The sequence below is a fragment of the Oryzias latipes genome, chromosome 6 (genome assembly GCF_002234675.1).
Source record: "Oryzias latipes chromosome 6, ASM223467v1".
Lineage (NCBI taxonomy): Eukaryota > Metazoa > Chordata > Actinopteri > Beloniformes > Adrianichthyidae > Oryzias > Oryzias latipes.
The window spans coordinates 31,753,327-31,779,436 of NC_019864.2; the positions used below are offsets into that span (position 1 = coordinate 31,753,327).

General features: G+C 45.2%; 1 protein-coding gene across 1 annotated transcript in view; it reads right to left on the minus strand.

Moving 5' to 3' along the window:
- Window positions 1-26,110, minus strand: part of mrpl23 (mitochondrial ribosomal protein L23) — a 47,576-nt gene that overhangs the window by 15,922 nt on the left and 5,544 nt on the right. The window contains exons 3-4 of the mRNA XM_011492939.3: window positions 7,436-7,518; window positions 2,635-2,708 (exon numbers count right to left, since the gene is read on the minus strand). Coding sequence (XP_011491241.3) covers window positions 2,635-2,708; window positions 7,436-7,518 — 157 coding nt within the window. The remainder of the gene's footprint in view (window positions 1-2,634; window positions 2,709-7,435; window positions 7,519-26,110) is intronic.

The window sequence follows — 26,110 nt, forward strand, 5'->3', positions numbered from 1 at the left end:
GGAACGTTTGAAAGGTTTTACGGCTGCAGTGCAGCTGATGAAGGCAGCGGGGGAGAGAAAGGAAGGATGAGGGCTGGGGGGACGGTGGGGCGGGCATCTACCCACAGAACACTCTCCCACATGTGGTGTCAATTAGGAACAATCTTGTTTTCTTCCAGCCACTGCAAAAGAAAGGAGGCTTTTCTGCATGTGAGCACAGGCCAGCGAGGAAGGAGAAGCCAAGGATGAGAAACAGGACGAGCGCTGGCTTTATTCCAGTCTTTTCAGGTACGAAGGTCAGATGTCAGCCCCATGCTATAGCAGACGGCTGCACGGCAGACTACGCCTCCTGACAGACACCGACAGTTCGGATGATTGACACGCCTCATTACGAATGTCTGCATCAAACAAGCTCCTCCCCCTAACCCTTTGAAACCTTCGTGGCTGCTGCCGTTGTGCACCCTCTCCCAAATGATCAAGTTTGGACGGTTTTTATTATCCATCCCTTTCAGGATTGGTGTCTCCCAGTCAGTCAGGCAGCACGGTGGAAGCAAGTGAGACACTGTTGACCCAAAACGGCTCTGCTTTAACCTCATCAGAGCTGAGCTCATATTTGAGCTGACCTCTGAGTCCCAGAGCCCCAGTTTAGCAGAATGAACCACTGTGGTAATGGAAACCAAAATGTGACGTCCACAATGTGAACACCGGGTCTTAGAGACCCACCCGATCCGTTTCCAAAGCGCCTTTTAATGAAGATTATGCTGTTTTCAGACAAAAACCTCTGTCCTTTTCTAGGACATAGTTTCTGCAGAGCGGCAGGGGTTCATTTGAAATTCACTTCTGAGTTGTGGGGAGTAAACCAACCCATTGTTTACAGTCTCCTGCTAGCTTACAGCCCCTTACATTAGCGGTGCAACAGAAACAGCAGCAGCATCAGGTCCATCCATCCGTCCAGTTCTGATCCAGATTCCAGCTCAGACCAGGAAAACAAAGAGGTTCATGGATCTGTTGGTCTGCAGGTGGACGATCAGAAAGGGGCGGAGCAGGAAGCTTGTGGCTCCGCCCTGCCTGTTTCCACTCGTCATGCCTCGTCATTCTCATTGACTGAACACACCTAATCAGCAGCAATCAGTGTGGGGAACCCTGGAGAACAGACATGGTGGATCTGGAGGGCCAAGGTGGCCGACCCTACTTTGACCTTCGACACGTCCAGGAGCGAGCCTCCCAAACAGAGCTCCCATCAAACGGATGTTTCTGGTTTAAAACGGGAACAGGTCACTGCTGTCACCAGATCAGATCTCCAAAAAGTAAGCGTAAATCTGCGACAGACAAGTGAGACCTTCAGTCCAGCAAACCAACAGGCCTTCCTCCAATCCTGTGAAACATCACCTGCCTCATAAATGAAGCCATCAGGTCTAACGAGATGAATGCGACTCCTGCAGTCATTCATGTTTCCAGAGCCATCAATAGATTTGTTCTTCCCTGATGGTGGGGCCAATTTCCAAGATGCCAGTGCCAAGAGTCATTAGGCTCAAAATGTGAATGAGCGCTTCATGAAGCATGAGACAACATTTTCACACAGTGATAGGCCAGCACAAAGTCCAGACCCTCACTGTCCTGGGAATCTATGGAATGTGCTGGAAAGGCCTTCACGAAGTAGGCCCACTCTGCCTTCACAAACACAAGAACTGTGGCATTGCATAAGCTCATCAGAGGCGTGCCGATGCAGCTGAGGGCGCCATCAACGCAGATCTACACCTTTCTACTTCCTGTCCTACCCATAGCTGCACATAACCCAACGAAAAAAGGAAATGTGAAAAACCTGCACAACGACTACGGAGCAGCTCTGTTTGATTAAAACTCATCCCCGCCGTGAGTCAGTGAGCAGATCCCAGAAACACCACACCTTTAACCCAACGCACGCCTGAGCGAGAAGCGTTGAGGGATGGAACGGTTCTGGAGGTTCTGAGAGGAAAAGAGGAGGCAGCATCAAAGCTGAGGAGTCAAGAACGGAAAGACAACTGTACTGAAGTAAAGTTTCACCAAAACATCACACAACCAAACGCAAAACAACTGTAACAAACTGTTGAAACAACACAGGGGGTCGTTTCACAAACAAAACCCTGAAGTCTAACAGATAACTGCACTAAGGTTAAGAAGAAGGCGATCAAGACTACATTTGAACAATTTATGTCCTTTTGTTTGTTTTAAACCATAGTCACCTAGAGGGGCGTCATGAAAATGGAACGTACCAGTGGTTTGCGTGTGGTAGGTGTATCACAAAGTATTGGTAAGGCTGATGGAAGTCACAGATGTTTGATGCTTTCAAAAAAGTGTAACCCAAACAGACGTGCGACCGAGCCGCAGACTTCCATCTCTGCACAAGTCTAGTCCACACATTAGACCCCTACGGTAAACAGTGGGATCATGTGAAGAACATTAGCTGATGAAAGTAAACACTGCAGTATTCAGAATGTTAACCGACTTAACTCAGTAGATTACAGGATAGTAACCTGTACCTCTACCTGTACTTTTCTGTCATTTATTAAGTACATGTGGTTGAATGTAGTATAACTGTAAAAGCATTGAGACAGAGATGTTAGTGTTGCTCCTAAAGGATCTGAGAGTCTGATTACGTGTTGTTAATCTTCTCACCAGCTGAACATAAGCTACTTTGTAGTCTGGCTTCTTGACCTTCTGGTTCAGGTGGTTCCTCTTCTTGTTGGATCCTGGAAAGAAAGGGAAAAAGTTTTATAGCAGAAGGGAAAGAGAAGGGCTCAACCACGAAACACTGGAAATTCCAGCAGCTGTGTCATCTTTTAATGAATCAATAGTAGCTAATAATAATTATGGATTTATCTGCTTTTCCAGACGCTCAAAGTTCTTCCAATGTGTCCATCACTCATCCATACTTGGTGATGGTACCTACTGGTGCAGCCACAGCTGCCCCGGGGCAGACTGATGGGGGCGTGGCTGTACGCCATCACCGGGACATTCATACGCATTCACACACTGGTGGAGCCACACTGGAGGCAGGAGGGTGAAGTGTCTTGCCCAAGGACACTGACTGTTGGCTGGGGGGAGCGGGGATCAAACCCCCGACCCTTCCATCATTGGCCGACCTGCTCAACCGCTTGAGCCACTGCCGCCCAACAGCAGTCCATCTGAGCTCCATTTAGCTTGTAAAAAAGAATTTCGTAGGTTTCTCCAGTGAAACAAAGACTGCCGTGTTTTTCACAAATTATTTTGATCCCGTTTGCTTCCTCCAAGTCGCCCAGCTCTGGAGCGGACCAAATAGCTCTGGTCCAGCTCTAAAATCTGAGTCTGGAATCACCTGGAAGTTCCCATCAGTGTTAGGAAAGGCTGGGCATTCCTGAGGATACAACACCACACCTGACAGGTGAGTCCATAAAAAAACCTTGAAGAAGACCTGTTGGCTGGGAGGAAAAAGGTTTTTCTAACAGAAGGAGAAGGTGAAACTAAGGGGGCTGAATTATGAACGGTCCTGGGACCATCAGACAATGCATGTGGTCTCTAAAATGGGTCAAAGCTGTCCGGTTAACAAAAAAGTTCAAATGCATTTCCCAAAGCAGATCATTTTACCCAGGATTCAGAGTCTCATTGGGATGAGGGTTCACATCTTTTTCAGAGTTTGAGCAAAAACAACAATCCCAAGGAAACTGACTTTAGGACAAACGTACTAAAATATGCAGGAACTGGATTTCAGAGAAGAGCAGTTGGTTTTACACAACCATGAATTTGATTAGAGTGTTCTTATAACAGAAGCACCATCCAGGTTCTACAGATGCCGCCTGTCAGTTGAAACCAACAGAGTTTAGCTCTGATACTCGATGCCTGACGAGGACAGAAAGTTTAACTCATTAGAGTCAATGTTTACGTTTCTGCAGGGATGGAATAACCCACCGAACATAAAGCAGGCAATGACTCTTGGAACTGTTAAGAACATCTAAAAACTATGACAGTAAATGAACGTTCAAATGAGTAATAGGATGAAGCAACTTAAAATCTACTATTTTGAACTGACTGACAATTATTTGGTCATTTTACTTGTATATATTTTTTGTGTAATGTATACCAACTTGTTCTTTTATAAACTAGGAGTGCAGGAAGAATAGCTACCCCTAGAGCTGCACAAAATGCGGAAAACCCGTGATTTGCAATATTAACGATGAATATTGCGATGACGATATAACCTGCATTACATGAACAAATAGCAAAACAACCAAAAACATTATTTCCATTTCACTGCAACAGTTTAAATAAGGGTCAACGTAACTTAAATTATACTCCAAATGACCCTCGCCTACATAGGAGGCGAACATCTAACATAGAAGATCTCCGTCCGATTGATCAACAACCTGTAGGCGCCATCTGATTGGTCAAAAGCATAAATGGATGTATTTGATTTGTTAAATACTTCAAGCTGCCATGACATTGTTTTAGAACATTTAAGGAAACCACTTTTGGGATATACTTCTTGCACAGCTCGATTTTGCGATAACGCTAAATTAGCGATTTATTGTGCAGGCCTAGCTACCACGCTGTTGGAATGAAGATTCCTGACCAATGAAAACCCTCATCTCCTCCTCCAACAAGCAGCAGTGGAACTAAACGACGTTTTCAGGTCATTTGATCACAAACACGATCAAATCAAATGAATCGGTGAATTCTGGTCAAAGGTTACTGGACGCTCCTCGTTTGCAGTGCAGGGAGATGATCAGCTGGAGATGTTGGCTGAAGACAGGAGACCTCATGCTGACAGCGTCTGTGTGAAGACGCCATTTACAAAAGCATCTGATGCAGTTTAGGTTAAATCCAATCAATAAAAGTAGTAAAAGGATGTTAAACCTGTGCCTGCGACCGTTCGCTAAACAGAAGGTTGCTGGTTAACTCAACAGGAGCTGAGTATCTGTCGTTTCTATGGAAACGGTTTATGACATTAAAAACAAGGGAAACATTCCACTATAATTACTCATTCATAGGTTTATGTATGGATGTGTGTGTGTGTGTGTGTGGGTGTGTGTGTGTGTGGAACACAAAGCATGCAATCACCACCCAGACAGTCGGCAGCACAGGGAAAGCCCTAGGTGAGGTTGTTAAACCCCCGTTCACGCCACCGAGGGTAAGTGAAGCCCCAGTGTGGGTGGTAGACAGGAGTAACCAACGGTGTGTGTAAAGGTTGGGTGTGTGTCTGTGTGTGTGGGTGTGTGTGTGCGTGTGTGTGTGTTGCTGAGGAAATCCATAGAGGAACACTACAACCTGACAAGGAACAAAGTGAGACCATGACAGGTCAAAAAACCCTTCTGTCACACACACGCTCACATGCAGACGCACACACACACACACACACACCCACATACACACACACACACACTCCTCCCCTGCACAGCTCCTATAATAACACATACTGGCACACAGGAAAACTTTCTCCAACTTTCAGATTGCGGTCTGGCAGCCAGCTATCACATTACAAATCCCAGGCTCCAGAGGTAACCATGGCAACACCTTTCAAAATAACACCACCGCACAAGGAGGTACAAGGAGTTGTTTGAGCCCCTCACGCACCCCAGCCTGCTGCTGTTTTTCAAACAGCCAATGGAGCAAAAGCCGACACAGAAAGGAACGCCTCCTCTGACGCTTGTCGGGATAACCTGGGGCCCTGGCTGGCTCCGCCTCTTTTTCTACTGTGTTCCCCTAATGCTCTCAGCTTTGCCTAAACTAACCTCAGTGAGTTCTCCTTCTGTTCATTTCAGAAGAGAACCACAAGTTGGGATCTCTGCATCTTCACAAAAATCTCATCACCTTGGATTTTACAATAAGCTTAAAAGTCCTAAAAATCATAGCAAAACCGTAGATTACTTAAGTAATTTGTCCTCATTTCCAATTCAAAGAGGACTTTTATTTTAACAAACAACTCAGAGTCTGAGTGCAGATCAACAGCTTCAGAGCGTTACCCCTAAAGATGCCAGAGAATAAATACAAAATGGTTGGTAGCGAGGAGAAAGGTGCATCTTCAGGCGGCTTAAGGTCAGATTCAAAGATTCTATATCGTCATCTGAAACTAAATTTGTGACTGTTGTCCTGGAACAGAAATTACAGAGCAAATAAGATAAGATATGGTACATAAGATGGGAGCTATGTGGGAAGGACACCCCGGTGTGGACAGCAGTCCCAGATGTTCAGCAGAAAGACATTTAGGCTGAGACGACCAGGTCCAGCCTCCAAAGACCTTCATGTCCATGTCCGCCCCACGCACCATAAAAAAGTCAAATATTGGTATCTGGATACTGAGGATACCAGTGTTAAAGTTGGCGTTACCTAAATAACTACAGATGTCACTACGACCGTCTCATTGAACCGTTCATTTTGAACACCAACCACAAAAAACCAACAGTGACTTCGAACATCCCACTCATCCTGTGCGGGTTCTCTTTTCACAAGTCCAAATAGAATCTCACCGCCACGTTGAAACCAGCCGACAGTGATTGGTCCGAGTCGAAGTCATCGTATCCATGGCAACAACTGTTGCCAAACTGGAGCGAGCTCTTTGAAGTCCCCACCTCTTTCCACGCCTCTATTTCTTGAACGCAGCGTTTCCATTGACTATGAAACTGCACAAATTGGCTTTAGGATAATAAATTTGCCTCATGGAAACACTTCAATTAAGAAAAAAAATCTTTCATCAAAAAAAGGTTTTTGTGTTTGGAAAAAGTGGTTTATGAGGCGAAATAGACATGTTTCGCAAAACTGCAATGGAAACACTTTTTTCAAGTTCAATGAGTCACATGACCAACAACTCTGCACGGATAGACAGTTTGCATCCTTTTTCCTAACCCTTTGGGGCTGCAGGGTTTTACTGAGGCATTTGATTGCTCAGTTAAAACCTTGTATAACTTGCGATAAAGAAAGGAAAATATCTTTAAAAAAATTAGGATTAGAAAGAAGATGTTAAGAAGAAGGTATCAGAGCAAGCATGGCCAATACAATTAGTAATAACTGCCCATTTGTCAATGGAAGTCTGTGGGATTTTGGCTTCTTGAAACAGCAGGTACTATATATTATTATTATTATTATTACTTCTGTTTGGGAACACGAGAGGGGAGGAGTTGAGCTGTCCATTGTTTGTACAGTCTATGGTCTGAACATGGCAGTGCACTGGTTGGTTGTGTATTACGTGTATTCAGTCTCCATTTGTACTGTTTGGTTTCTACTCTGTCATTTATGCTCATCATTTCTTGAAAACGAGACGTTCCATCTCTAGGGGTTGATCCTCCCACTTCAGTTCAAAGTGTAAATAAATAAATGAATGTAGTACACCACTGTTTTGACTAGATAAGAGCAACACAGGTGTTAAAGTTGTAAAAAAAAAAAAGGAAAAGTTTGGCATGTCAAGAAAAGCAGAGTTATGTCATGTGGTCCGCTTGTACAAACTCACCGAACTGTATCCTGGTGCGAACTACTCCAACAGGGACATTGTAGATCTTCTCCAAGTAGTTCTTCACATCATATTTTGTCATTCTGTTCAAGAAAAAGAAAAGGGAGGTGTGAGATCATGAATTACCCTAAAATACAAACGTAACAATGAAGCTTGATAAATATCTGTTTGTCATGTTACACCATATCCACTATACTGACATCTATGCATCCAAACGGCATTCCCATAATCTCTGAAGGATTCAATATTTACAGTAAAAAGACAGGAGAGCGGTGTGCAAACCCATATTCAGCTCTCATTCTATGGACCATAAAGCAGAGACCGGAGAAATCTGAGTGTTCATCCTATTAGCCGTCTGCAAGTATTGATCGTGCCCGGTGAAACTCTACACAGGAAGTGAACAAAGCACCACCAGCGGGTCAGCCTCGCCAAGGGTAGCCCTCTGGGTAACATGTGGAACAGATTCCTCTGCCCAGTGGCGGAAAGGCTTTTAACTGATAATCAATCAGGCTAATTGGATTAGCCTGATAGAAAGCACTTCTCAAATGAGTCAGACAAAGTGCTTGATAGCAATTCTGTGGTCTGTCAAAATTGCCTTGCATGTGGTGTCTTCTATCACCTCATATGTTTCCTTGACAAAAATGCAAGCAGCCCTACACCGTAGACGGTTGCATATCAGACGGACACCTGCCTGCGGCGCTCCGTCACCGTGAACAGGGAAATATCTTTCCATGCTGTCCAAACTATTATTCTGTCCTTTAGAACAGGGTCAGCTGGGGTCAAGCTCGCAGTCCAAACGGGAACTGTTGTACTTCACATACTGATAAAGTAAGTTTTGAAATGCAGCAGTGGGATGTTTTCAAAAACGAATAATGGTTCTGGACAGGAACCCTTACCGTAACCACATGATCCGAACTTCTGCAAGCCTGGTCTATGGTCCAGGGCAGGAAAAATATAGACTAGAAGCTACTACTGAGGTTCAGTGACCATAGTAAAAATCCCCCAGAATGCATCAGAGCATTAAAGACCACACTAAAACAGGTTGAACAGGTCCAATCAAAGCCTAGAGGTCTAGTATCAGTGGCATACTAGGAAAGCCCAACCAACTGTGTGATACTCGGTGAAGGGCCAAACTGATACAGACAGACTGTAAATTCTGTGGTCCTGAAATAAGCCGCAAAAGAAAAATGCATGTCAACATTATGAATCAATATTGAAGAAACGTAAGCAACATAGGAAATGTGTAAAAAAAAAAAAAAGTTTAAAAAAAGGACAGGTAAATGTCAGATCAGCACAGATCAACCAGCCGTGGATGACAGATATTGAACTTTGATTAAGAAAACAGTATAAACTGCACCAATCTGTCTGTTCCTTCCAACTATTTTCATATATGTTCTCCGTAAAGGCTTTGAAAAAATCTTCAATTTAGTCTGACCAAAGGGGACAGAAATGATGATAACCACGGTCACCTGGAAGATCATTGGCCTACAACCAATAAAGATTTTATAAACCAGTAAAACAGTCTTTATTTTTAATAGAACCCTGGCACAGAAACACAAAGCAGAGTGCTATCATCCACTTTTCTGATCTCAAGAGCTCAGAAAAGTGGATTCATCTCTGGTTATTCTTTTAGGTAGACCAGTTCCTCCCTCAATAATGAGGTCTAGTAAAAATCAAGCCTGGCCAGCCTTTACTGGGACAGAAGTCCTTTACTCTCTGAGCTTAAACTGATAGTTTGCTTTAACTCTAAATGTTTTCGAAAGGCGTTCTGAGCCCATAATGACACAAAGATGTCTGGCTTGGTGTGCTACATCGTATGGAAGCGATTGTGTAGCGTAATTAAAAATAAAAGTCAATACCAGAAATGCTTTTTCATTTTCAAAATGAAGCTGCATTTTTGTGACTCAAATTAAAATGTAAAAGCAATTCACCAAAATGCTTTTTCATGTTCTTCCTCAACACTGCTTATTCTGTCACTTAATTAAAATGATAAAGATGGTATTTGACATTTCATTTTCAAAAAGTTCTCTGGTAAATGTGTAGCATAATTCATTTAGAAATGTCTAATTTGACAATTAAAATGGATTAACAGAAATGCTTCTTCATTTTCAAAATTTAACTGCATCAAATGACTCAAAATTAAAATGAAATGTCAGTCCTTTAAATTGCTTTTTCATTTTCTTCTTTAACATCGCTCATTCTGTGACAGAATTAAAGCGAAAATGCAAAGAGGGGATTGCATTTGCGTTTTCACATCCACCCCGCAAAATCTGTAGCAATATTCAATCCCAGTCAGCGTTTCCAGGGGGGAGGCGGGGCGTTGACGTCAGTGCTCACTGTTCTTCTGCGCACTTTGTCCTCCCGGCAGTGTTGCTAGATTGGGAAGTTTTGGTTCTAAATTTGAGGGTTAAAATGGCTTTAGGGGAGTAGGCAAAATTTGGGTGATTTTAGGGTAGGTCTGGCAGTTCTTATTATCTTATGAAAATATATTACCGGACTGTGTGGCTGTTGGAGTTCTGCGAAACTTCTATGTATTGGAGCTCTGTGAACGCAGCAGGCCGAGTGTGGGAGGAGCTACCAGCTAATGTTTTTAGCCAGATCACTACATGTAGCGTGTCTGTGTCACTCGCTATCTCACAATGCGTGGTAGACACGGAGAATGTGGAGAGATCATGTTTATTTGTTTTAAAGAGTTCTACATGGTAATCATGTTTCCGTGTTCGAGTTCATCCCAGAGATTCTCCCAGAGAGTCTAACTGGATCTATGATAAAGAGTTAGTGGCCATTAATGTTGTGGTCAAAGACATTCTTGGAGCAGAATTCCAGAAAACTGTGCATAACGTAGTCTTTTCTACCTTCATTAGAGTCCAAAACACGTTACACACCATTCCCACACAGATGGCATCGGAGGAGCCATGCATGGTACTAACCGGTGGAGTTCAGTGTCTAACCGAAGGACACGTCAACACAGAGAAACTACTGTTTCACAATGTAAAGATGAGGGGATTAACGGGCTCTGGGATTTGCTGCGTAATTAGTTTTTCTGATGACAGTTAATGACAACTACATTTTTGAATGATAAAGTATAAATAACTAAATAGAAGTCAGAAACCTGATTATGCAACTATGTAAAAATAAGTAAACCATAACTTTTCATGCAAATAATCTTAACCTCTTTAAGACAATCATGTGCAATGGATTGTGTACTGTGTGTGTACTGTATGTAGTAGTACAAATACGACTATGATTATAAGTAATTATAATGTGAAGACAATCGCATCATTTTCATGTATTTTCTTATTACCACCAGGACAGGCAGAGCAGGAAGTTCCTGGTCAGGGGTTCACCGCTCTACCATGGCTGCACCAGTTTGAATAGTTTCATACCTTCATTTGTTTTTAACTGGTTTTTTTTGTCCCTCTTGAATTCAGAAGCTAACTGTGGGCCTAACACGCTGCTGTGGCTGGTGTTTTAAAATAACCCAAAGTCTGGCTCTGCTTAGGATTTCAATGGGAATAACAAGCAAAAGCGAACGCTGATGCAAAGCCTAAGCAAAAGAAACGAAGGGTGTGAATAAAAGGAAAGCTTCAGCTCCTTCATGGACCCAAAGAACTGCTTTCATGATTTACTGGTTTATCCAGCTCACCAGTTTTCTTCTGTCAAACCAAGATCTGTTTCCAAAGACGTGACAGCAGACGGGCTTTCCAACAGATCTGCAGCCATCTCTCACAGAGCCGCTGCCTTGCTGCGAGGACGAGGCAGACGTGAAGCAGAGCGGAGTGACCGGGCTGCTGGAGATCACAAGACCAGCACAGAACCATTAGTCAAGGAGGAAGGTTTTCCTAGAAAGCAGGGACAGGCCGCTGGAAGAGAGGAAAAGGCTTTAAGGAAATGTCAGGTCTCCTGTGGATCATTAGCAGAGGGTTCAGTGATCCTGATTAATGAGGAGAGCATTTTGTGAATACTCCCTATATTTACCACTCCATTCATCAAACCACCGCAAACGCTGACACGGTGCGTCTGCAACCGGCCCTGCCACAGCGGACCCCACCAATACACAAGTCATGGCTGGGGGGGGGCATCACAATAACCCTTTCCAAAAGTAAAGATCCACTCTCATGAAAATGGCGTTTTGAGTGTTTTTAGCATGTTCTTGTCGCATTTCTGTCATGAAGGAGGACACATAAACAGGAAATGAAGATTAAAACTGTATTTCTGAGGATGCATCCACTCTCAGACAGGTCCATGAACACCTTCAGGGCTCCAGACTAACTTTTTTCACTAGGAGCACAGTGGCCCCTAACTGAAAATTTTAGGGGCGCAACCAGAAAATTTAGGGGCGCATACCGTAAATCAACATGCTAACCATATCTACTAATTTCCACTGTATTACTAATAAATACATTAATAATAGATGCAGAAATTACAATGAGCTGTTTCAAATTCAGTGTCACATTTTATTCTGCACTTTTGAAGATGCAACAAGAAGGTAAACTGACAGCACCATCACTGTCATGACAGTACAAAAAGTAAAGAAAACTGATGGAAATTTATCTTTGTGACACCAAATAGGTGCAGCCAAGATGCACAATAAGCGTGTTTGAGATCACCCAGGTGAACTCAACGCTGCGCAGATCACCTGGTGTGTGACATATATTTTTGTTTTTGCTCCAACATCAACTGTCAATCATCACAAAAATATTGCGAGAAAGGGGTGGAAGCAAGGGGCAAACCTACCCGGACACAGCTGGAAACTGAACTGACTGAAAGCTGCCCTATTGACTACAAAACAATGCATTATGGGACATGTGTCCTGATGGTTTTTGTAGTGGAGTGATTAATTAAAATAATTTAAAATACCAATTCATTAAAAAAGGCTACATGTATTATAAAACATTAAAATAATCATAAAATATATAATAACACAGATCATACTAAGGGGGAGATTCAATATTGATTTTCATTGATTTTCATTGTTTCGCGGATGACACTCAGCTCTATCTGTCCAGTAAACCCAACTCTTCTATTCCACCTGCCTCCCTCTCCTCCTGCCTGTCTGAAATAAAAACCTGGTTCACCCTAAACTTCCTCAAACTTAACAGTGATAAAACCGAATTACTCCTCGTAGGTTCCAAATCCACCCTTTCCAAAATTCCTAATTTTAACATTTCCATCGATTCCTCTCCAGTTTTCCCCTCCCCTCAAGTAAAGAGTCTGGGTGTCATCCTTGATAGTACATTATCATTTCAATCCCACATCAATAGCATTACTCGGTCAGCCTACTATCATTTACGTAATATTAATCGACTCCGCCCCTCCCTTACCATCCACTCCGCCTCCATTTTAGTTCATAGTCTGGTCACTTCTCGTCTCGACTATTGTAATGCTCTTCTCTATGGTCTTCCCAACAAAACTCTAAATAAGCTTCAATTGGTCCAGAATTCAGCTGCTCGCATCATCACCAGAACCCCCTCCTTCCATCACATCACTCCCGTTCTCCAGCAGCTGCACTGGCTTCCAGTAGCCTTTAGGATTCAGTTCAAGCTCCTTCTCTCCACTTTTAAAGCCCTCCATAGCCTGGCTCCCTCCTATCTCTCTAATCTCCTCCATGTTAACACTCCCTCTCGCTCTCTTCGATCTTCTTCCTCCCTTCAGCTCTCTGTCCCTCCGGCCCGTATGGTCACCATGGGGAGCCGTGCCTTCAGTCGCTCTGCTCCCCAACTCTGGAACTCTCTCCCCCCAGACCTCCGTAACACTGACTCCTTTCTGATCTTCAAATCCAGACTCAAAACCTTTCTGTTCAAGCTTGCATTTCCGGAACACAATTTCTCATTTTCTGTCAGCTGATTTTATTAATGAATCCAATTTATTTATTGTTTTTAACTTTTGATTTTATTGTGTTTTACCTCTAACTTTGTACAGTGACCTTGGGTGTTTTGAAAGGCGCTTTTAAATAAAATGTATTATTATTATTATTATTAGAAGAATATTAAAACTAAATTGAATGTTAAGGACAACTCCAACTTCCTGTTCTCCTTCAGTCTTGCTGCACTGCAGATCCGGCCCCCCGGTTTCCCCAACGATCCAGGCGATGTGCCGGTTCATCTCAAACACGTCTATCGTTGCATTTTCCCCAACGTGTTTTCAGTGTGTCTCAGACTAAATCTTGTCACTCGCATATATTTAAAGTTCAATCCCCGTTAGCTGTCACGCATGTACGTGTGGGACATTTATTCTCCTCAGCTGACCCGAATCCCGCGGGAGCCGTGTGCTCCCGTAACGGCCGTGCATAACCGTTTGATGCGCCGCCGTAACCGTAACCAAAACCTAAACCTTCCTCCGGGTCTGTGCGACCCAGAGAAAAGTTCAGCACGGACTGCATGTATGTAGAAAATTACGAGCGAATAAATACGTTCTAAAGGAAAGTAAGGAACTCCTTAATGTGGTCCGGGGAGGGAGGGGGCTGTCAGGTTTCCTGCTTTCAAACCCTGTCATTGTCCCGCCCCCAATAGTCATATACCCCACTGTGATTGGTTGGTCAGCTCCGCGCACGACAATGAAAAAGTGTCATTCATACAAACTGGCGGCCTGCAGTAACATTAAACCTTCATATTAAGGCGGGGGCCGCAAAATATCATCTTGGGGCCCGCAAATAGCCCGCGGGCCGCGAGTTTGAGACCCCTGCTGTACACTCTGGCACTGGTACACTAGCCGCAGGTCTGAATAACGAATCAATAGTTCGCTTACCCATAGTTCAGACGCACATATCAGGTTGTGATGACATTTGTCTCCGTTTCCTTCCCACAGATGTTTACGCGCACTCGATTATCTCTAGGCCCCGCCCCCTCCACGCATTTTAGCCACTCACAGTGGCTTTCCCTATTCTTCTCACATGCAGTGGCCGCCTCACAGACAGGCATCACGCGAGTGTACGTGCTCGCGTTTGAGTATGTGCGCGAGTGTGTGTGCCTGCCTGCGTGCGTGTGCGCTCGCGTCTCATTGGTCATTTCATTGATCATTAACGTGCCCCTTCCACGTTTAATGTATAAAAAATACGAAGGGTGGGGGAGGCAAATTTACTGGTCGCGCATGTGCGACTGGATGTAAAATTCAGTCGCACACTCTCAAATTTTGGTCGCAAAATGCGACCAATTGCTCGCAGTCTGGAGCCCTGTCCTTTGTTGTTCTGGTATGAGCCGGAATCTGGATCAGAACCGGACGGCTGGATATCTACCATATCGCTGCCATTTTGGTTGCACTGCTAATGTTAGGTTGGGGGTGTGGGGGGCTGTAAGCTAGCAGGACAAGGATGTCAAAATAAGATTTTTCAGCAACAAGGAAAGAAAAGGGGGCGGGGTTGCTTTGTGCCAGTGGCCCCGCCCACATATCAGAGATGAATCTCTGATAAACTCCTGCCACTCTGCAGAAACTATGTCCAGATTTTTAGATTTTAGCTAAGAACGGCATCATCTTAACTAGACTTGTGAAAGTCATGTTTGTAATAAAGCTAGACAAATGAAAGGTCAAAACATTGATTTATTTTGTAAAATAAAACTGTAAAAAAATACAAACAAATTACTGATGAGAGAAAAGAATGAAATTAGAGTACAGGGGGTTCCTTTGAAACACATTTGGTACTAAAACTTACTTTTTCTGGCATTTAATGCGAGTTTATTAGGATGCATAAAAATCTTCCAATTATCATCAAAACCAACAGAATGTCTTCTTTCTGAATGTAATGCTCTTTAATTACAAAAAAACAAACATCTTTTAAATCCACAATTAAAGAAAAAAAAGGAAAAAATGGATTTTATGCCCAACGTTAACAACAATATATTGTTAATTGAATTCGTTTTTCTCCATGTACCACTAAATATGGAACTTGGACACCATTATGGAAAAAAGTCCTCGATGGTGAACGTCAACCTGAAACCACACCAGATGAGTGACAGAGTTCCCAGAAATGTCATGAAGACCTAAGCATTCCATTTTCACAGCGTATGTGGAGCTGGACCGGCTCCGTTTCCTGAACCGATCACCTGTTCAGACAGATACAGTCTGGGCTCTAGAACCAAACTCCCCTCAAGGGTTGGACTCTGGAGGTACCCACGGCAATGGGTAAGATGGAATAAAAAACGTCCACACGTACACTTCAACCATTTACTTAATGTCATTTCTGACAAGAAAAGCAGCCCCAAACCCCCTAAAATCCACCGATTCGTGCCGTTGGTGTAAGCAGTCCAGGAGTTACAGTAGGTCAATGTTGGTGTCGCCAGTGTTGGTGTTTCAGGTTAGAGTAAGTTTATTCTACAGCCACATCCACGACCGTGCTCCACAGTGAGAGGCCTCTATTGGAAAGCTGTTTCATGTCTGAACATGTTCAAACTCCAATGGCTACAAAATAGCCCCGCCTGCTGAAAGCTGAGCCAGGATATGCTGAGATTGTATGTAAACAAGGCTAAACTGGGACAGAGGGCTTTGAGCCGACAATAGTGACGCCGCATCTGACCAGCATCTGCGGATAGAGACTCGTCTGATCCATGCTGCAAGCTGCCTTCAGCAACTGCTAGGGTTAAAGGCGTCCGTCCTCGGCAACGGCTAGATATTTATACACAAACACATGTGCTCCAAAGACTCCCCATCCCAGATGGTGAGAGAACCTCAGTCATCAAGCTCAGACGGGCATCACACGTCACAGGAGACCAATCAGGTTCAATTATAGCTTGCTGTTGAAAAGCAGATTTGAAATAAGGACTCCAGATTTAATGTTGGAAATTTGTCATCATCGTTTCTAACTCCACTGTTGAAGGTGATGCGTCGGACAATAAGTCCTGGAGTGGAAAGTAGAGCTTGTACGGATCAAATTGATCTGTGGTGTTGTCTTGCGACGCCTCGTTAAAGGTTGGTGTAACAATGGGTCGTTTCGACCCCCCCCCCCCAACTTTATTAGCTGTATTATATGTTAACCCTCTCCAGCAATGACTTCTGCGTATTTTTGTTCTCAAACGTAAGCCGACGCCCACCCCAGTGAGATTGTTAGTATCATTTGCAGTATTTTAAGGTGCTCCAATTACAACTGTGCTTTGAATACATGGGAAAGTAGGTGAAAGGGTATCTGGTTCCAACAAAGTTAAACAACAGACAAAAGCAACTTTACAGTTTTTCTCCAAGCTGACAGAAAACCACATGACATGTTCCACTGACGAGTCATTGTAGGGTAAATAGTGCTATCAGTGTGACACACACACACAATCACTTCAATATGACACACAACGGGCTCTGACACACAGCACAAGGTCTTTGAAAGAAGGACACAAAAACTTTCTTTCCAATCAGAAATTAGAGGTGTGGTTTGGCTTGTCAGGAACAGTCAGGTAAAGAAGCCAGCGACTGTTCCTTGGCTGATCCATGACCCAAAACACCTCATTGTAAAGATGAACAGGGCAGCGTTCATGATGAACTAGCTTTGAAGGAGTCTCCATCGTCAATACAGCAGAATCTTGTTTGGGTTTTGTGTTTGCATAAAAAAACGCCACCATTCTTCAGACTCACTGAAATCCTCATCAGAACTTGGGAGTCTTTTGGAGTGGACCCACGTTGGACCTGGTCTCCCACCATGACCTGGGGCCTCATTTATAAACGTTGCGTACGCACAAAAGAAGGCGTACGCCACTCTCTACGCAATAAGTGAGATTTATAAAAAGCAAACTTGACGGGAAAATGTGCGGTCCTTCACGCAAGCTCTGACCCAGGCGTACGCACAAAAACGGGTGAAATGAGAAACGGCGACACCGTCGGCAGATGGAAGAAACACGTGAAAGTGAAAATGACAATCCTGCCTCTCAGAAATAACATGAAGACTTCACAAAGCAAGTCTGACAATTAACAGCTACACCAACACCCGTTTGATCGATCAGCAGTGAAACAAATAAAAAAAAATCAAACGAAAATTACAACAGAAATTCAAATGAACACTTATTTGCAAAAAGAAAAGTGAAAAATGTTCTGCAATATTGGCATGTTGTGCAATTCATCCTCATAAATAATATATTTAACAGAACGAAATAATGTACAAAACTGATATTCCCGTCAATGTGTCCGTCTGGAGGAGCAGATATAGGTGCGGGCGTGCGGACGGACAGATGCATTAATTGTCCACTGGGGAAAGTTGTTTTCATAGTAAAACATTTCTTCATAAGCTACAGAATTATGGTATTCATGCATATGCCTTTAGTTTGTTTTATTTTTGATAAAACAATGTATGGCGTATGTCTCAACCATTCAGAAAGCAACAAGAAATTACATTTGCTGATCAATTTCCCATTTCCACGTGGATTATTACCGACATCTGTAGCTTGTCAGATGTAATTAAATGGAGGGAAATAAAATGCCCCATCACAATGCGTAATGACGCACAATGGCTGATCTGGCGCTCTTAATAGAAGATGTGGCAAATGGAAGAATTCAGAGTGAACGCATCTTTAGACAGCAAGAAGACTTGCTGGCAAACGAGGACGACTGGCTCATGAGCCGGTTCCCACTTCCTCCAGCCGTCCTGTTGGAGCTTTTGGGGGGGTGTCACCCGGTGCATCTGGCGCGTCGTGTCCCCCTCCGCCTCAGTCACCGCTCCACTAAGGGATTCCCCAATAATTGCCGCCAGTCTGTCTTCCAGAGGGGTCAGCTCCGGTCCCCCCCCCCCGTGGCAGAGACACTCTGGCGATGCAGCGCTAGACGTCTTTCCCCCCTGACTTCGATGTCCGACAATTTCTTTTTTATTTCGGCCACGGTCCAAGGTTGTGAGGCTGCAGCATTTACGCCGTCTGCCACCGTTTGCCGCTCACGTGCCTTTTTGGCATTAGTAATGCCCACACTGTGCCCTCCAAACAACACTTTTCTCTTCTTTTCCACCTCGCCAACGATAACTTCTACTTCACATTGAGTGAAGTTACGTTTTTTTGATTTCCTCTCCGTGTTTGCCATGGTTTCACAATCAATGAATATTCATTTGTGGGCGTTTCACGGACTATTTATGGGCAACTATGGGCGTGTCATGAAGCCGCAAAAGCTGCGCTGCATTTAGAATTGGTTGTGATTTATTAAGGGAAAGATGCGTAGGATGTGCGTGCGCACGGTTTTATAAATCCGAATATTTCTGTGCGTACGCACGTCCTATGTTTCATCCGTACGCCACTTCTGACGCAAATCCTACGCAAAGTTTTAGAAATGAGGCCCCTGGGCTGGATAGGCCGGCGGCTTGGGTGTTCCTGTACAATCCATATCTGGCGGCTCACTTTCTGTGTGGTGGGGGAGTCCATAACATCTGAGGTGGGGGGCCTGTGTTTTCGGGGGCGTGGGCAGGGTTCCCTATGGAAGGGCACCGGGCCACCCCAAAAATGTTCCATTGTTGCCAATAGCAACTGGAGCCCTGTCGTCTTGTTCGCCTTCCCTGGGCCCTGTCGGGGGGCCCCCACCGGTCTGTGGTGTCCGCTGAATAAAGGCCTGTTCACACCGGGACGAATTTCGCCGGCGATTTTCGCCGACGTTTAACGCCTCGTGACTAAACAAAGGGCACCAACGAGAGTGTGCACACCGACGCGAAAAAACGCCACGCGTTAAAGCGTCAAAAAAAAATAACGCCTCGGGTTCGTTTTTTTTTTTCGACGCGTCGCGTCGAAATCTACTCGACCAATGAGAATGGCGCTTTTGCTCACGTGTCTGGAGCTTCTGAAGTTACAGTAAAACACCACTTGGGGGCGCTCAAACACAAAACTGCCTTGCTGAGCACACATACCAGCGAAGAAGATAGACGCCAAGTAGCGTCTACACTGCCGTGAAGAAATAATGACGGACATTCTAAAATATCCCCGAACCAAGCACCAGTTGGAGCTACTGGTGCTTGAAATATTCATGTTTTCTTTGTTTGATTCTGACAAGCGCGTAAATCCTTGCTCTCTTCTTCTGAGTGAAAAGCGACTTTAAGAAGCGTAAAGTTGCGCAGCGCCACCTTGTGTACAGGAGTATTTCTGTTTTACATTAAGTGCCATCTAATGTCAGGGAATGAAATTGCATGTTCACTCCACTCATCGTCAGCGAAAATCGCCTGGGTGTGAACACAAAAAACGTGGCGAAAAACGCTGGCGAATAACGCCTGGCGAATATTCGTCCCGGTGTGTACGGGCCTTAAGAATCAGAGATACTTTATTGATCCCACACGTGGGAAATTTGTTAAGGTTAAGGTTCACATTTATTACAAAAGGGGTTTGTATTAACGCAGAGTAACAAACAACCCCCATCGTAAAAGAAAAAGACGTCCATCACAAGAGGCTCTCAGCTGCAATCTGTGTTCCTCTGCAAAAGAAAAACTTTGGAGTGACGGTTACTTCCCAAATGTCTGAGTTCTCAGATAGCTGGAGTGTTAGGAGTTCGTGAACACACGAACAGACTAATAAGAATCATGTTTTTGGTCTATTTTTTTATTCTTGTGGCATTTTTCCCATAATGGAGGACACAGATAAAGACAATTAAGACTAAAACTGTCTCAAGTATGTCTTTATTAAACTCACTGTGAATCAGGAGTAGATGAAAAAAAGCAGATCGCTCCCAGCTCCGCCCCTTTCTGATCGTCCACCTGCAGACCAACGGATCCATGAACGTCTCTGTTTTCCTGGTCTGAGCTGGAATCTGGATCAGAACTGGACGGATGGATGGACCTGATGCTGCTGCTGTTTCTGTTGCAGCGCTAAATGGTAAAAGGAGCCTATTCACAATGAAACGACTACTGGGAATGCTTTGGGAATAAATCAGAAGATGATCGGAGTGGGACTTTGACATTTATTGACATGGGCACTAGAAATGCCCACAAACCTGGCTGTCTGTAATGTTGAGATAAAGTCTAAAGAATAAAAGCTCAAGTAAACATGACAACAACCAACTTTCGGTTTGGTTAAGGTCTTGAAGCATCGGCTAGACTAAAATGCTGTGGAATTGGCAAACAGATGATTAAGTCAGCTTTCCAGAGTTTGCCTGTCAGCCAGCCATGTAAAAACACAGATGAACAAACGTGCAGCGAACATGCGCACAACATCAAAGTACACTGTGTGAGAGCGGCTTTGTGGTGAAAATGAAATAGGAGAATTATGCATTGTGTGGATGAAGTCAAAAGAAAGCCGCTGCTCATTGTTAGCAAAACTATAATCAGGTGGACTGAGGCATCAGCAATGTGCCTGAATTCTCCCTTCTACACAGACGACGCCTGCACACAAGTCCTCCCTCCAAGTATGAAGATGACACAAAAACGGTGTTAAAGAGGGCAGCAGAAACCTGACACTTCCACGGAAAAAAGGACGTTCCGGGACAGAAACCAGCTGCAGTATAGGATTTCAGGTATGGCTTAGATTTAAGGCTGATAAATAACGAAAGGAAAGATCCTCAGGAGGCCCTGGAGAACCTCTGGAGAACCTCTGGAGAACCTCTGGAGAACCTCTGGAGAACAGAGAGAGAACGAATGAAATGTGGCTTTGAGCAGGGACGTCCGTGTCACATGATCAGAAATCAGGTTTGATCACATCATTTCTGACTCCATTAGTCAGGAATTGGATTTTTATTTCTCTCTTTTTTGGATCAGCGCGTTATATTTCAAATAAATTCCTTGTAGTGAAGCCGGTTACCAAGACAATCCTACATTTTGTGGTACAAGCACCAGACTTGGCATGGATGCACCTCAGGATCTCCTCTTTTAGAAAAGCATCTTAGAAAACCCAAGATTTTCAAATATATACACTATATAGTTAGTATACATAGCAGTATTCTGGACGGCGCTCGCCATGCTGCCGACAGACGGCAGTGAGACGCTGAGAAGGGCGGGCTGTAGGGAAAGGTGAATAAAACTAAAACTGATCTGACAAATGGTTACACTGATATGAGAGGGTCATGAAAACTCCTAATCAGGCTACATACCAGGATTTTAGAAAAAAGTCATTTTTAATACAGAAATGAGTCACATGATCAAAAATATTCTGAAGATCTGAAAGCTTCAATCACCAGCTGTTCTCACACGACTAATTCTGACCCATTTTCAACTATTTTTACTGGATAGTTGAAGCTATTTCCCAGACGCCATGTTAAAGTGTTTAACGATAAAAGGAGGAGAATCCTATCAAACTAGAGACCAACCCCTTTGCTACCGTATACGTGTGTAGATATTGGATCGGGACTCGGTATCTGCAGATCCTGAAAATCAAAGGACTCTGAATCGGATCAGGGTCGAGGAATTCTGATGGGGGGTCTCCAGCTGGGGGGGTTGGAGCTCCTTTACCTGCTGACTGTACACCTTTGATATTTGACAGCATGTTAAATACTTCTGCAGCACAAACGTTCAGGAACACAATCCTACTTTTATCAATCAGACAGTAAGAGAACCGTGAGAGGAACACCGCTCTGGTGCCCCGGACTAAGAGACTTTGGATTCGGAGCAAAAGATGAGGAAAAAGCAACAACCAGCAAAGCAGGACTGGATGCTTCTGCTGTTGTGTGTGTGTGTGTGGGAAAACTTCAGTGTCCCCAAGATGAAGGCCACCGCACGAAACGGTCCCACCGGTGCCAGAATTAACAGAAGCTCCGACTCAAGACAGTGCCCACACTTACACCGCCTACCAGCAGGAATGCTAAGTGTGCCAGAGTGATTCAGGCTGATGGATGAGCCGCTGTGGGAGTGACGTGTGCTCGGTGTCGTTGCCTCCGTGGAAGTGACGTGTGCTCGTTGTCGTCTCTGTGGGAGTGACATGTGCTCGGTGTCGTCTCTGTGGGAGTGACGTGTGCTCGTTGTCGTCTCTGTGGGAGTGACGTGTGCTCGGTGTCGTCGTCTCTGTGGGAGTGACGTGTGCTCGGTGTCGTCTCTGTGGGAGTGACGTGTGCTCGGTGTCGTCTCTGTGGGAGTGACGTGTGCTCGTTGTCGTCTCTGTGGGAGTGACATGTGCTCGGTGTCATTGCCTCTGTGGGAGTGACGTGTGCTCGTTGTCGTCTCTGTGGGAGTGACGTGTGCTCGGTGTCGTCGTCTCTGTGGGAGTGACGTGTGCTCGGTGTCGTCTCTGTGGGAGTGACGTGTGCTCGTTGTCGTCTCTGTGGGAGTGACGTGTGCTCGGTGTCATTGCCTCTGTGGGAGTGACGTGTGCTCGTTGTCGTCTCTGTGGGAGTGACGTGTGCTCGGTGTCGTTGCCTCTGTGGGAGTGACGTGTGCTCGGTGTCGTCTCTGTGGGAGTGACGTGTGCTCGGTGTCGTCTCTGTGGGAGTGACGTGTGCTTGGTGTCGTCTCTGTGGGAGTGACGTGTGCTCGGTGTCGTCTCTGTGGGAGTGACGTGTGCTCGGTGTCGTCGTCTCTGTGGGAGTGACGTGTGCTCGGTGTCGTCTCTGTGGGAGTGACGTGTGCACAGTGTCGTCTCTGTGGGAGTGACGTGTGCTCGGTGTCGTCGTCTCTGTGGGAGTGACGTGTGCACAGTGTCGTCTCTGTGGGAGTGACGTGTGCTCGGTGTCGTCTCTGTGGGAGTGACGTGTGCTCGGTGTCGTCGTCTCTGTGGGAGTGACGTGTGCTCGGTGTCGTCGCCTCTGTGGGAGTGACGTGTGCTCGGTGTCGTCTCTGTGGGAGTGACGTGTGCTCGATGTCGTTGCCTCTGTGGAAGTGACGTGTGCTCGGTGTCGTCTCTGTGGGAGTGACGTGTGCTCGGTGTCGTTGCCTCTGTGGGAGTGACGTGTGCTCGGTGTCGTCTCTGTGGGAGTGACGTGTGCTCGGTGTCGTCTCTGTGGGAGTAACGTGTGCGCAGTGTCGTCTCTGTGGGAGTGACGTGTGCTCGGTGTCGTTGCCTCTGTGGGAGTATGGTGTGTTCGGTGTCGTCTCTGTGGGAGTGACGTGTGCTCGGTGTCGTTGCCTCTGTGGGAGTGACGTGTGCTCGGTGTCGTCTCTGTGGGAGTGACGTGTGCTCTGTGTCGTCTCTGTGGGAGTGACGTGTGCTCGGTGTCGTCTCTGTGGGAGTGACGTGTGCTCGATGTCGTTGCCTCTGTGGGAGTATGGTGTGTTCGGTGTCGTCTCTGTGGGAGTGACGTGTGCTCGGTGTCGTTGCCTCTGTGGGAGTATGGTGTGTTCGGTGTCGTCTCTGTGGGAGTGACGTGTGCTCGATGTTGTTGCCTCTGTGGGAGTATGGTGTGTTCGGTGTCGTCTCTGTGGGAGTGACGTGTGCTCGGTGTCGTTGCCTCTGTGGGAGTGACGTGTGCTCGGTGTCGTTGCCTCTGTGGGAGTGACGTGTGCTCGGTGTCGTTGCCTCTGTGGGAGTGACGTGTGCTCGGTGTCGTCTCTGTGGGAGTGACGTGTGCTCGGTGTCGTCTCTGTGGGAGTGACGTGTGCTCGATGTCGTTGCCTCTGTGGGAGTGACGTGTGCTCGGTGTCGTTGCCTCTGTGGGAGTGACGTGTGCTCGGTGTCGTTGCCTCTGTGGGAGTGACGTGTGCTCGGTGTCGTCTCTGTGGGAGTGACGTGTGCTCGGTGTCGTCTCTGTGGGAGTGACGTGTGCTCGGTGTCGTCTCTGTGGGAGTGACGTGTGCTTGGTGTCGTCTCTGTGGGAGTGACGTGTGCTCGGTGTCGTCTCTGTGGGAGTGACGTGTGCTCGGTGTCGTCTCTGTGGGAGTGACATCACTACAAGGTTTGTGAAAGAGCGGGAGAACAGCTGGAGCCCACGCTGGTTTCAGAGAAGTGGATCAATCGACTTCTGACGAGCATCAAAGACTAGCAGAAACAATAACCCCAACACACCCTTACAAACACACACCATCCTCACAACTACCGCACCCACACACACACACACAATTACATAAGCACCATAGGAGTTTGGCAGAGAAGAGGCAAAAATCAGAGTGGGAGGCGAAGCACCTGGATGAACAGATTATGCTCCAAACCCCACCAGAGACACACAGATGAAGGACTGCAAACTTCCATCCTCCTCCTCCTCCTCCGTGTGTCTGTGGGCCTCTTCTAGCCTGAAGAGAACCGTTAACCTCAGTTACCTCAACAGGAAAAAAATTCTTCCATTCCAGTTTCTGGCAAAGGGCCTCTGCCGTTCTCTTTTCTGTGGCTTTTCTGTGGCTTTTCAGAGCAGACACTAAAGGTACTTTACCTTCTTTAACTTTGCTCTGCAGAGTCACAGAAAAGCCGTGTGGGCATCAGACACCTGCCACCCGTGTTGGTCACATGACAGAATCTGCAGAAAGGCAGCACAGAGCAGCTCCTCAGCATGTTTGTCAAGCCAAACCATGACTTCTCACTAATAAGTCAAAGTCCTCTCCTCACCTCCTGGTCTACACTGATGAAGATGCCTCCATCTTTGAAGCTCTCACGCCCTCTTGTGGCAGAAATACAGAACTACAAGTAAGGTTGGCTGAATTCTTCAGCGGTGAGACTTGAACAAAAACCAACTTTGGTCCAGAACGGAAGGTTCTCTACGGCTGGACCAGCAGAACCATCACAGTGTGTTGCTCTTCACAGAGGAAATGTTTTAGAAGGAGCCTTCCTAACAAGTCCCATAGCATGCTGGGATTTGTAGGCCAGAGCTTCACAGCGGAGAAGCAGTTGTTTGTGGGTGTGTACATACACGTCACACATCAACAGCTCAACAAAACAGCGTGTGATTGGGACAAAACGCCGACACTAAGCCAGCTCAGCTCTAGCGAGGAACGCCACGTCCAGGAAGGGACGTCCTCCAAGAAAGCTGCCACTCCGCCAATACACCAGTCACACCGGCATCAAGGTTTGGCTCCGCCTTTCATCTTATGTGCAACAGTTAACACAAACTTTTGATCAGAATCAGTCGTAGCGCTGTAACGAGTATCCGAGTACAAATATTTACGACATCTGAGATCACTGATTCTCAATCTTTATGAATCTACTAGAATGCAGTAAAAATCTTCTTCACACAATTATGACTCTAGAAAACAGAATAACTATAAACTAAACAGATCAAGTGCACTACAGTCACTTCAGTAAAAAGTTTAAGTGAAGCTTTTCTTTTTCAGAGTACAGCTATCTGTGGAAACTGTCAGAGTAAAGGACTCTGGAGGTTTTCTAGTAGTTCTGTTGCTGCATCTTCATTACCGTCTTCTGGTCATCGATCTTCTGTTAGCAGAATTGTGAGGATAAATGCTCCACAACATCAGCCATGTTTATGTGTCGTGTCCTGCTGACAGAAAGACGTTACCCCATGGTGATCGCCACATCAGTAACTTACTTAGGGGGAGATATGATTCAATCATTTACAGAATCATGCTTGAACAGTTGCTGTGTGTTTGTCTTTACACCAGATGTATTTAAATGAAATGTATTTGATCCTCATTTATAACTTTGCTTAGAGCAGGAGATGACAACAAAACAATCCCAACGGAGATTTAGAAAGAAAGAAATGCTATTTATCAGGTTAAATTATGTCCCACTTGAGTTTTGCTTCCTGGTAAACGTCAGCAGTTGGTCTGGGCAATTAAAGATTTAATCAATCACGGTAAACCCTCGTTTTTCGCGGGGGTTACGTTCCAAAAAGAACCTGTGATAGGCAAAATCCGTGAAGTAGAAACCTTTATTTTTTTTCAATTATTATACAATTAAATCCTGTATTATACATTGAAAAGAAAGAACAAACCCTTTT